This window comes from Gavia stellata, unplaced genomic scaffold (assembly GCF_030936135.1).
Source record: "Gavia stellata isolate bGavSte3 unplaced genomic scaffold, bGavSte3.hap2 HAP2_SCAFFOLD_34, whole genome shotgun sequence".
Lineage (NCBI taxonomy): Eukaryota > Metazoa > Chordata > Aves > Gaviiformes > Gaviidae > Gavia > Gavia stellata.
The window spans coordinates 1,854,706-1,868,247 of record NW_026776320.1 but is presented as its reverse complement, the minus strand read 5'-3'; the positions used below and the strand labels follow the sequence as shown (position 1 = coordinate 1,868,247).

Below are 13,542 nucleotides of genomic sequence, written 5' to 3'. Positions count from 1 at the left end.
CTCGCTGTCCTGGAGGTGGCAATAAACAATGGTGGGTCTAGGTAAAACAGAGCCACCCTGGCTTTTGTGTCTGCATAAACTTCCACGAGTTCATTTTATGGTGCATCTAACAGGACTAAATTCATTAAGAGTGCTAAACAGCTACACTGAACAGAGGAAACAGTGCCCGCACACTACACCTGTTTGAATCGCATGGTGACGACCACGTGAGACCGACTGCTGGTGGCATTCATGGCAGTCGTAGCCGTTGTTCTCACCTTACTCCCTTGTTCCTCTCGATCTGTGCGTAATTATGACAAGGCACCACCTTCAAACTGTCCACATAACAACCTTGCTGCTGGTCTTCTCTAATCCTGCGCCCACCAGGTTCCTGGTTTTAGACAGCAAGTCCATTACCTGGGGAGAGATATTTATAGTCAAAATTTCTCACTAAAATAAGAAAAAATATTGTTAGACTTTGTAAGGATAGAACAAAAATTAAGAGAGAGTACGGCTGAGCACGGGGTAGTTATTCTGGCTTTACCATGTTTAGAAACTCATTCCCAGAGTGTTCCACTTTCCAGGTGAATTCCGCTTACGTTGAAAGCTTACATCTGCAGACTTAAGGTGCTTGCAAAATTCAGGATAAAGGCGGTATTTCCCTCTGCTTCTCCTATCGTCATTAGATGAGGAGTTTAAACAAGCTGATTCCATGAGCTGCGAAAACTAATGAAGTTTGTTTTCCTGAGCATTCATTTTTTTCCGATCTCTGCTGCCCGCTGCATCAAATTGGTCTGAAATTGGCCACATGGCTCAAAACCAATGAGGAGGAAGGTACAGCGCAAAGTAGTTCACAAACAAGTGGCAAATTGTATAAACCTGAGAAGAGAAGCTAAACGTTCAACCCTCTGAGACATATACCATCTCCCAAATCCCCGCCCGGCTTAAGAGAAACAGATTACCCATTTTCAGTTAGGAATGAGTCCTGTGTCTGCCAACATAAGAGGCAAACAAGAAGAGGAGCATGGGGAAAGAAAGTAAATAAAAATGCTGACTTTCTTCTTAACCCTTTTTTTCTTCAAAAAGGAGCAAAATACAGAAGGGAGAAAAATAATAAAAAATAAAGAAGCGCCGGGTGCATGGGGGATTTCTCCTCAAAACTTGCACACCGGGTTAAAATCATGACAGGTATTCAAAACAGGTAACAAAGTTAGTTACGCCTACTGGTGCTACCCCTTAATTAACTATTGGTTAATAGTTTTCTTCATCTTAAAGTTACAGTTCTCTTTTAATTCACCACATATGCTCAGAGAGTAGGGGCCTTAACTGGGTTGGGGCTTTTCTAGCTGGGAGGTGTGTTCCTTAGCATTAGAATGAGATTATAATGAGACAGGTTAACTCTAGGGCACTATTTTGGCAGTCCATTCTATTTTTCTAAGATACGTCCTTGTGCTAATCATTATTGCTAGTTAGCAGAGAGTCAGTGAAGACAGTCTTTATCTCTAATACGTCTAAGTGCCAGGCGCAGTTGTTACGAAGCATCTTCTTTACATTCTTCTAAATCTTCTTACTTGCTTTTAATACTTATTTTTCAAGAAGTCCTGTAACACTATCCCCTTTTCTGTCCCCTAAGCAAATTCTTTGGCTTTTAAAAGTGGTTTGTTATGTTTCATCATTATTTTTAGTGTCCACGCTTGTCCAGTAAGTTCCTTGAGTTTACACCAAAGGATAAGATTTACTATTGTTAATGTTGTCGTAGCTATTAGTAACACCAATATCGGGTGGGTCATTATGTTTAAGATTTTGGTAGCTGACAGGGAATAACCCCTAAACACATCCCACCAATTGTGCTCTCCGTCTGACTTCACTTGTTCCACTGCTTGGTGTATTTCCTCTGCATCATGATGGACAGTAATTAAAGTCTTTCTTCCACTTTCTTCAACTTGTTTTAACAACCTTTTTAAATTTTCATGATGCAATAGTTTTCTTATTAGAGTGAGATTCATTCCAATAGGGGTGGGCTGTATATCCTGAATCAACGTATAAGTAAACTGTAGCAATTGATAAGTAGTAACAGGAGCCGTGTAGGTAAAATCACATCCTGTAAGACTAACAAAGTTGCAAATGCAAATATTTGAATGGTTGCTCGTGTCCACCATTTGATCATCTACTTGTACAAAATCACACTGACTTCTCAGACAAAAACATCCCATACCCCTGTAAATTATGATGGTTCTTAGGGTCTCGTTGGGATGCACCTCAAAGTGACAAACATTTTGTTCAGTGTCAAGACAAGTATCTTGCCCTTTAATGGTGTTTCCTTCACAAATAAATCCTTGCTGGTCTCGTACGACACAGGCCTCGACATCAATAGTTTGCCACTTATTCCTGGTTTTCATAGCCCATACCCTATGTTCTGGGGGATAAAGTACAGTTCCGTGGTAATTTAATCCTAGCACAACAATCGGGTATATGTTAAGTACTAAAGCTTTATATATTGTTCGTACAAAAGCTGTTGTTATGTTAGCTATGTTAGCTATGTTGTTAGTAGGGTCAAAGGTAAAATTAACCAAATGCCACCACGATTGGAATCTCCTTTCTAATTCCGTTGCATTATTCCAAATCACCTTTCGGATTTCTTTTGGTAGGATTCCGTCTCCACCTTCCCTAATGATTGCAGCTGCTATTGTCTGTATCCATAATTGAGCTTGGATACTACTAAGTGCTGTAGAAACATTAGTCTGAGCCACGTCTAATGCATTTATAATTAGGTCATTGTCCTTTTCATTAAGCTTATCCCACTGTGGTAACACATTTGCTGTAAGCCATTGGCCAGTTCCTAAAGTTAGGAGGGAAGATCTTAAAGGGTTCTGTATTTTGTTCAGATCACTGGTCACCGTGGCGAGTTTGTTCCTTATTATCGCAGTATCTATACTATTTAAAACTCCCAGTCCTGTTCCTACTGCACCAATTGCATGTCTCCTTTTCCTCATTCAGGAAGGAAGGGTCCTTTTATGTAACCATGACGTCCACCCCGTATGTAAGGGTCTTATAAATGACGAACAACCTGGCTGAACGGTGGAAATATCGTTCTGTATTAATAATTCCACTCGTTTAAGAGACCATATTGGATTAGACATTATCTGTTGCTGACCAACATAGTGAATTACGTATGGTCCTGTTGGATACACTTATGGTCCCATTTGCTCAGGCTCTGTGGGACTTGATTTAGTAGCCTGAGTCGGGGTGGTGTAGGCAGGGGGAGTGGTGGTTTCCTCTGGTGTCTGCAACCAAAATCTAAAAGTTAGAGCTTGGGCCCCCTCTTGAGTTGCCCCCAGACATACTATGGTCACCGTTTGAGTTATATTGAAGGGATACCAACAAACCTCCTTGCTTTCACATATCGTGCTGCCTGTTCTATTGGCAGAGTCCCAGACAGCACTGTTCTTGGCAGTAATTTGGGTCTGGAGAGGAGGCGGGTTACTTACATTAAGGAGTCTACAACCTCTCTGGACCTCCTTTCCTTTCTCAAACGTCCAGGTATAGACCAAATCTATTCTTTCCCATTCAGTTGGTCGCAGTGTCATGTTATTATTATATATTACCACAGTTGCCAAATTCAACCCGTTTAAATCCTTTCTCGAGCTTCCCATATACCCAAAATAAGTATCTGTCCAAGGCCACTCCCAACAGTGGTTACAGTTCAGCAGAGTCATAAGAATCCATATCATCGCTTTTGAATGCGAAGCTTCAATGGTCCCATAGGGGTCGATTCCCATTGTGGCTTAGGGCCTTTCTTCACTCTGGTGTGATGCACCCACGAGGTCTGCTCTTTAATCTTGATCGCTGTATGGGATGTCAGCAGCACCTGGAAGGGGCCTTCCCATTTCGGTTTCAGAGGTGAATCTGTAAAGGACTTCACATACACATAATCACCAGGCTTAATATTATGCACCGGCCCACCAAGACCTCGGGCTCTGGTTCCTAAGACAAGTTTCTTTATCTCCCACTTACCTTTCTCTATTTCTCCACCTACGTTTTCAACTAATTTCTGATCTTCTTTGGAATACCCGGGTTCACAATCAATTTGCATTTTACTGTCTGGGACCAATGACTGCACCTCTGGTCCAATTTACATTGCCCCAATGTAAATTTACGTGCTTCCTGAATATTTAGCACCAATGCTGCTACCGCCCTGAAGCAGCTAGGCCAACCTTTACTTACTTCATCAAGTTGTCTGGAGAAATACGCCACTGCTCTTCTATATGGTCCCAAGGTTTGGGCTAGGATTCCCAGGGCTATTCCCTGTTTCTCATGGGAGAACAAGCAGAATGTCTTAGTAATATCTGGTAACCCCAAAGCAGGCGCTTCCATTAATTTCCTTTTCAGTTGCTGGAATGCTCTTACTGCTTCCCCATTCCAGGTGAGGTCCTTTGGATTACATTTCAACAGTTTATAGAGTGGTCTTACCAAGAGTCCGTAGTTATAGATCCATGGATGACACCATCCTGTCTTCCCTAAAAATGTACGGAGTTCTTTAGCCATCTGTGGTCGAGGAGTTTGGCAGGTGGCCTCCATTCTTGCTGTTCCTAGGGTCCTTTGGCCTTCAGCCACTAACAACTCACATGGTCTTTTTATTTAGGGCTTAGCCGCAATTTTACTCCCTTGAAGCATGACTGACTTTACTGAAGTCAGACGTACCCTGGGGAAAAACAGATTCCAAGCAAGAGAATTATAGAAACCAGCTCCACACCAGGAAGACTCGCCAACCTTGACAGAGGGGTTTGTACCTGCATCCTGATTCACTGGGTTGTCCACAATCCTGGTGGATCATGGAGCAGCAGAGAGGCAGAGGTTGTGCCAAGGCAGCACTCATAAGCCTTCCACAGCTAAACCACAGATATTCTGCATGCAAGCAACTGCAAGCCCAATGCAGGTGACTTTACAGAACCATTTCCCAGAGCCTGCCTCTTCGCTAAGGGGTTTTCAAGGTGCTGTGCACCTCCTGACCGCGCTACTCATGCATTTCTAGCTGAGCTACAGCACTCGGGTACTTCGCTGACTCACGCTCCACCAAGGACAAGACAAAATGTTTGATTTGTACAAAATTCTGATTCGGCTGTATAAACCCTCACATGCTCCTCACCGAGCAGCACACACCCCTCTCCCAATGCCCTGCACAACCCCTGCAAGGGGTACAAAACCCAGTTCAGCAGAAACCCGCCATAGTGTCGCCGAAGCTGTGCGGAGGACCTCTCGCTGGCAGAGCTCCCTACTCCAGACACTCGCCTGTTCAAGGGCAAGACAAGGGACAAAGTATTGGACATCAGTGCTCTTGGGGGTTATGTCACCCTACTTCTACTTGTGGTGATGTTCACGTGTTGCTCTGCTGCCTCTCAAAACTTGAAAAGCAGCACTTTGCCGCCCTTCATGGGTGCCCGTTTACCTCTGCCACCCCAAATATGAACACTAATTTATACTAATAAATCACATTTTAAAGGCACCAGTGTATGTTGCAAAGCTTACCTCAGTGAGATTAAGCTCTTGTGTCACTTGGGTAGCATGGAAATCTGCCCTAGGCCAACATAATTTTTACCCTAAATATGGTTCATGTGAAGTAATTTCACAAGCATGGGGAGCCAGGCACCACAGGGCATTTCCTCTTTAGTTTTCTATATCCATACTGTTTGAGGACAGGACAAAGTGTTAAACTGAATCTAAGCTGCAAATGGAAGATGAGAAAACAGCTATGCCCAAAGAGATCTTGCACCTCTGGCCTGGTGCAGAAACACCAGCTGGCTCAGAGCTATCCCCTAACCTGGCCTCTCCAACCAAGTAATGCGAAAAACAGTGCTCAGAGGTGGCAGGATGCTGATGGAAGGAGTCAGCCTGCCTGTCTTTGTCTGCCTGCAATGCTTCCTCCCTTCCGTGCCATGGACTAAATCCTCTGTATTAACAAGCCTCCCGGTAACAGCACTGACCCTTCACATCACTGCACGGAGAATCAGACTTGCCAGGGCCACAGCACTGATGTTCAAACCTCCAAGCAAATGCATGTGTGGCACGGAATAGGTGCCAGTGGACAGAGCAACCACAATAACAAGCATGAAGACACAGCCACACCAGTACTACTGCCCAGTACCACTGCCAGTACTACAGGCTCTGGAGTAAGGTGTCTGCCTGCAGACTGTACCTGCCCCTTTATTGCTAGACATGCTCTGTCAGGCAGATGTCTCACTGTCATCTGCAGCACACCACCCTCCTGCTGAGTTAAGGACATCTAGAGGTCAGTGTCTCTGCACCAGGCTGGCTCCCTGCAATGGACACAGCACTCCCTCTCCCCTAGACTCGCAGCTGGATCGCAGGCAGGCAAGTATCCTCAGGGACAGCACGGCTGCAAGGCTTGGAAACACAGGGGATGAAAAAGCATCATCTTTGCTCCAGTCCAGAGCCAGGCAGGGAAGTGGCTGACAGATGGGAAAGAGAAAAGCTCTCTGGATCTACTTGTGCCTCTAGGATTTTCCATAAGAATTAAACTCCTACCACTGAGATGGCTAAACATCTTATCAACACCCCTCCCTGACACTTTCCTACTGTTCCACATGCACCTTCCCTCACGAACACTCAAGAAAGCACAGGGAGGGAAAGCAGAGCCTGCGAGTCCCTGTGCAGCGCCTAGCAGCACCATGCAATGCCAAGATGTGACCAGCTGCAGCCTGGAGCAGACCTCACAGCAGGGTGTGGACTAGAACCAATGTGCAAAAAAAGCGATTACTTTAGACACAACGTTCAGCTGTGTCACTACTGCGTCCAACATGATATACATTAAGGTGACAGCAGTTTTCAAAGGTGGTGGTCCTCACTCTGATCAGGCTCACTTCGGGTCCTCCAAATAACAGGTCACTTTTAAACAGACCTTTGTATCTGTAATTAGTGGAGCAAACCCATAATTATGCAGCAACGGACAGATACTAGAAACCGACACCTTGAGAGGCTGCCCCACCACAGACAGTAGACTCTCTTATCCCTGAAGCCAATAGACATTACGTCAAATGTGCCAGCGCTGAAGGATAAAAACAGCCTGAAACACACAAGAGCCTCCAGCCTATGAGAGCATAATCTTCACCATGGGGAAAGAGTTTCCCCCAGTTCCAGATCCAGTGCAACCCCACCAAAACCAGGACAGTTCCACAAAACCCACACCAGATGCCCTGGTCTGAATCCAGCCCGGCAGGTGCAGCTTCCCCTGAAGGCACCAACCTCTTGGCTCCTCCAGTCTCACCTTGTTCTCCTCAGGGGTGAAAAGGATGCGGAAAGTGGAACACAGGCCAGGTGCTACCTTACGGTACACAACCTTGGGGCCGATCAACTTGAAATAAGGTGAGCTCTCCAAGATGACCTTCACCAGCTGAGGAACCTGCAGGAAAGACATGAAACTATGACTGCCAGTTGTGGAAACACGAGGAGAAGAGACCTAGCCATGCCCTGGTGACATCCCTCTTCAACAACTTTTCCAAAGCACTTTTACCTCTCGAGGTACATACACATAATACACAAGGGTGGACCTGAATCCCTTCTGCCGGGGCAAAATAGCTCCAGGCCAGAGGCAGTAGGGCAATGCCCTGCTGTGAAGGAAGTGCCAAGCAGATAAGACACCAGCAGCATGGCGATACGATACCAGAATCAAGTCATCCACATAGTCAACAAGCCCATAGAACCTGCTTGCTTCTGCCTGCGCACATCCGTGCCATCACACCTCTAAAGGGGGAACGTATCATCTGAAGGCAAAACAGGACGTGCTATACTGGGACAAGGAAGAAATTCACTTCTAACCTACCAGGTTTGAGCTGGGCAGTCAAGCTGCGATGCTACAGAGTTGTGCAGGCAGACCAACAAGAGAAGGAGACCACAGACATTGTGGCCTTACTGGGAATAAAAGCAAGCTGAGGAGCAAAAGGAGGAACATAGGAAAACAAAGAGACAACCCCATAAACAAGGAGATGGCTAAGAGAATTTAAAGGGGGCTGTAGAGAAGCAAGGAACAAGCACGATACTCTACAAGGAAAGGTTGATGCAGAAGACCGAGGAGTCAACTTACCCAATTAATGGCAAGCCAGACGACCCCCCAGCCTATGCCTATCAATTATGGGCTTCAAAGGCATTTTCTGCCCTGAGATACATGACCAGCACTGACTTACACTGTGGTTTCATTACTAAAAGCCAATCTCAGCTCTAGGGAGGCTCTCACTGCCTGCTGATTGTAGCCAGGCAGCTGCCAATGCAGGCAAGGCAGATTTCTGGGCATTCCTCCCCACACCCGGGAGTCCCTGCAGGCACCCTGCTGCAAGTTTCTGCCCTCTGGGATGCCACAAGCACAGAGACAGCACACAGGTGTTTTCTAGCACACAGATATCAACCCCTGAGCACCAAATCTCATCTCACAAAGTCTAAAACAGGTGATTTTGACTGACAGGCAGCTTCACTGAGAAACAACGAACCCACGTGAGGCTTGGCAAAAGTGGAGATTCATTCTGCACCACCCACCCGAGCCTGATAACCCATGACTGAGGCAGTCCTGAACTCTCCAAACGCCCTTTGCTCCCAGCAATCCCCTGGGGCAGTGAGTTCCCAGAGCCAATTTCACACTGCAGACAAACATTTTGGTCACCATGTCCCTTGGGAGAGGAGTGCACATGGCCAAGACCTTCAGCAAAAGCCACCAAGAACATCTGAGGGTGGCGAGGAGCAGCCTGAAGACGGAAAAGCAATTTTACAACACACAAGTAAGAGCAGTAAGTGTATGGCGAAGCGCTTCTGTATTTGAATGATTACAGAGCCTCTCTTTGGAATATACTTTGCTGTCAGCTGGATTTTGATGGAGCAGACAACCTCAGGCTACCATGCAGTATAAGTCAGCGTGATTCAGAGGAATCTGGGAAACTGGTGAGAAAACTTTGAGACACAGCACAATGTTGCTTTTCTCTAGGACATTCCCAAAACATACGGATATGATTTAACCTCTCTTGGCATTATCATCTCTATCTGTGTGTACTTAAATATGCTAAGGATTTTCCTTAGAGCTGATCTTACTTTTACCACAGTGCTGTCCAATGGTTGAAGTCTTACTAGCTTCAAAACTAATTCATTGTGGAAAAAAAAAAAATCAACAGTTCACACATTGCCTCCCATCTACAGGGCATACAAATCCCAAGGTGCAGCTGTACAAGTTTATGATTTTTTACTGGGAATGGCAGAAATGTTGATGCAGATGCTCCTTTCCACTTGAGGAAGCAGGAATAGAGCAAATTAACTGTTTGCCTGTTGGCTGGTACTTGGCAAAGACAAACATTTTGAAGTGCCACATGGATAACGGAGCAGCTGAAGCCAAACGACTTAGTGGGAATGAAGCAGAGCCATAGGGAAAGAGAAACTGAGGCACACTTTAATCAGGAAAGAGGATACCTACAGCAAAGAGTGCCCAGAATCACTGTGGACCACACAGTGCATGGGCATCCACACTGCATCTTTCCAATATCCCCGAGCTGAACGCCAGACCAGGAATGGCGCAGTACTCTCCAGGAATAACTGAGGGACCACGCCTGCATCCTCCCTTGCCAAAGGGGCTTCTTTTCAACCGTGGCCCTGTCAAAACCTGTCATCTCCGAATAGACTTTCACTTCTCTTGCTGTTCCTCCACCTGCCATATGCCCCGACAGCGTTTTTTGGCCACCTGTTTGTTTCCCCCAACAGGTAGATTTGGAGAGGGGGTTAATTCACCCGCTCTTGTGCACACTTCCACCTTCCCATCCTGCCGCACTCCTCTCATGGATATGTCTTACTCTTCAGTACAGAAGACCGTCTTCACACCTTTCTTTTTCTGACCCTTCTCTGCTGCCAGCACACTTACTGTTACGTGTCAAGAGAAACCCTTGCCTGTACAAAGTTCTCTCCCAGAGCACCTTCTAACTCAGCTCCTTTCCTCGCTCCTGTCTTTTCCCACCAGCTTGCTCTTGGCACATGCCTCACTCCAGCAAATGTTTCCCCTGCTGAAATTCAGAAGGTCTCAATTCTCCTCTTTACAGTGGAAGAAAATTGCTGACGTTTTTCAACTTTTCGCTTCTCAACTTCCTTGGGAAATCTCAAAACGATCACAATTTTTTCAAGTAAAGGTGGAGACCTTCAAGAGCATGTTACTGTGGATGGGCTGTGGTTCTCCAAAGGGAAAGCAGAGAGCCATGTTGCCTTAGAAAAACCTGGGCAGAACTGAATTAAACTTAGCAGGAGACTAAAGTGGCCCCTAAAGGCCTCCCACTGCTCTGCTAAATCAGTCCGTTTCCACTGCTGCTTCAAAACACCCTTCCTGGAGTGCTAACACCACTAATTGTAACTTATTCCAGCATAAAGCGGAGAAGACACAACCCCTGTGCTCTGACACTGAGCTGCACAGAGGCAGCTAAACAGGTTGTGAGAGGCAGAGATGCCCTGCCAGAAACCAAGGTTAACCAAGGAGCCACCAGAACGTGATACATGCTCGAGGTCAAGCATGCGGCAGGCAAGAACTGTACAGCCCTCAACATTCCCCTCAGTCCGGGGCTCTCGAGGGGAAGGATGCTGACTAGAAAAGCTCCTTGCTGCTAGATACCACCAACACATGGCCAAAATCAGGGGGAGAAGCCCCAGCATGGGAAGATTTCCACCATCTTGCAAAATAAAGGTGTTGAGGCTTTTTATTCTGACATGCTGTGCTGCGGCAGATACCTTGCTATGCTGTATACCACGTGAACTACACTGCTCTCCTCTTCCAGCACAGCGTTAAACCTCCACCTCCCAGCACTTACCTTGTCGGTGTTCCTCAGAATCAGGGGCACTTCATAGACCTCACGGGGGACATAGCTCTGAAATACCACCTCGGATGGGAAAGGCTGAATCAAGCTCTGTTCCAGGTCAACTGAGGAGACCTGGAGATGCAAGAGAGGGCAGTGAGAGGTTCAGCTGCTGGGAGAAAGATTCATGAATGAGACTCCTATATTGATCTCCAGAGAAATACAGTCTCTTGGTGAGTACGTCTGCCCAGCTCACACTAGGGAAGCAGGAGCTCACCCACCTGTGTTCTGAGCTCAGCACCATGCTCAGCAGGCTCAAGCTAAGAAGCTCTTTTAGGAGGTGTTGCTCCAGGTTTCCTTCTCCAAAATGCAAGGCAGCGCTTACCTCCAGCAGAGCCCTGTGCTAATGGGGTCACACAGCGCCGGAGCATTTACTGAAAGAGCCACAAGCGCTCACGGAGAAAGCGAAACCCAAGAATTTACGTGAGACTCCACAGGAAACCATTTTGGGATGATCTTTACTCTGAGACAGAGAGACTGAGCCCCACACATCCCCAAATATATTTTTTGATATAGAGCCTAGAAACCAGTAAGAAGAGAACAGTACCAGAGGGGGTAAGGCCAACAAGAAGGTAACACACTAGTTAGGAAAAAGACAAGTGAGGTGAACGGTGGATGGTGATAAAGTTTAGCTCTTTTCTCAGCATTACTGGGCAACTTGAACAAGACTGGACTTGGCATCTCCTTTTTCCATGGGCTTTAATGGGATGCTTTTTTGTATTCTGGTTTTGCTGTTGTATTTCATACCACTGCAGAAGCATGGCTGAAAACATACACAAACAGCAAATGCTTACAGAGCAGAGGCATTACTTTGAGGAAATTCCTCCCTGCTTTGCCTCCCCTGTTCCAGCTGCACTTTTCCCACTCAAAAGACACGGGCAGGTCTCCTGCTTCTCCACAGAAGTCACAGTCGCGCTAAAGCTAGTAGCTGCACCACAATGCCAGTTATTTGTGCACTCGTCTGACACATTCCCAACCTCCCGTGCTGTCTAGGGCAATCCTTAACCAATTTGTTACAGGTCTCTGGCTGGCAATTTCCCACTCAACAGCCTACCTCAGTAATCTACGCATTTGGACTGCGTGTTGTACTGAGCAGTCCTGTAAGAAAAGCAGCTTTAAACATACATCTGAGTAAACACTGAGCCAGATAGAGCACATCCACGCCCCTCTGCCCAGGGTCATTCCCCTGTATATCTGGCAGCCTGCAAATTCTAACACCCTGCAAGGGTCCCACACATTGTTCCAACCCAAAGCATTAATGCAGTTCGTTTCGTTAAATCTTTAATACTTGCCATAGGCCTTCAGCCTTCGAAGGCCAATGCTGCCACCGCTGAGGGAGTCCTATGACCCCAAGCATTTGACAGAGGCTACACCAAAGCGAGATGTGGCTATTTCAGCAGGAGGATGGAAAATGGCAAGCTCGCACCCTGGTGTCTTGCCCCAGCCTTCCCCCAGTATCGGGCTTTAGCACTGGTAGCTAAATTCCAGCAAAACCCACCAAGTTCACCAGAGGTTATTTGTATTGGCTACTAAGCATATCAGGACTTCAATGTCTCACCGGGGAAAAATGTTTTACCTTTCCCCCAGCAGAAGGCAGAAGGAACTCCACCACCACCAGCAGTTTGAAAGGACAACAGGACCTAGTCACTGAGGCATTCAGATAAGCTGGAGGCGAGCCTGTCACAAGCACGCACCCTCTTCAAATGCCACATCAAACAGCAAGGAAAAGGCTACCTTTTGATGGGAGCTTTCACTCATGTCTAGAAGCTGGACAATCCAGGGCCGCCTCATCTCCCCGGTGCTGGCCAGCCTCTGCTCCGTGGTGAGAGACATCTCCTTCAGGAAGGCGGAGGGAGTCAGCTGAAATGCAAAACACCAGCAAGAGCTACACAAATGCCTTTCTTCAGAAAGGCTTTTCTTGGTCAAGTGCCACTGATGAATAATTTGTGATCACAGCCACCTGGATAGTCCTGGAAGTCCCCAAGTTTCTGCTGAAATATTTAACATCAGGAAATTAATGATATAGAGCGGAATACACACGCTCTAACCAAGTGGCTCTGCCCCATTAGCTTCTCCTTCATGATTCGATGTGACATGTTTTGGGGATTACTTCTCTTTGGGCATTTGTTTTCTCTTTAGTTTTGCTGGATTGAGCCAGATTGAGCCTTTGAAGAGAGTGGGGAGGAGTTATCAGAAATCCCCGAACTCCATCCTTGCAAAATGCTCACAACCAACACGTGTGTGGAGATGTCACACAGTCATGCCAGGACCTGGAAAATTCAGAAGGCTCAGCAGCATAAATACAGGCACAGCGGGGCCCTTCAGGGCCCGTGAGCTTGGCAAAAGCTGCGCTCAGGACAAAGTTAAGGTGAGCACTTTGCTATGGCCCTTAAGCATACAGATCCCTTTGTGCATGTGTCCAACAGCTTCCCTCATCAAAATAAAACTAAACAGCTCTCTGATGACGCTGTGCTGAAAAAGACAGGAAATTAAGAATAAACAGCCAATTTCTTGATGGGCGTTAAGAAAAAAAACGGGAAGTTTCACCTAAAGGCACAGCTTCATGTCTATACAGATCCTGTGGCTGGCACTAAGCCACGTGCCAGTGCTCTTACTTCAAGGGACCCCACATCACTTGTGCTGAAGCAGCAGCACCAACCTCTGAGCTGGTCCGACACCA

At 46.6% G+C, this 13,542-nt stretch overlaps 1 protein-coding gene across 1 annotated transcript in view; it reads right to left on the bottom strand.

The window, feature by feature from the left end:
- Window positions 1-12,653, bottom strand: part of LOC132320857 (ATPase family AAA domain-containing protein 2-like) — a 164,173-nt gene extending 151,520 nt beyond the window's left edge. The window contains exons 1-3 of the mRNA XM_059834481.1: window positions 12,597-12,653; window positions 10,818-10,937; window positions 7,319-7,396 (exon numbers count right to left, since the gene is read on the bottom strand). Coding sequence (XP_059690464.1) covers window positions 7,319-7,396; window positions 10,818-10,937; window positions 12,597-12,653 — 255 coding nt within the window. The remainder of the gene's footprint in view (window positions 1-7,318; window positions 7,397-10,817; window positions 10,938-12,596) is intronic.
- Window positions 12,654-13,542: the final 889 nt, after the last annotated feature.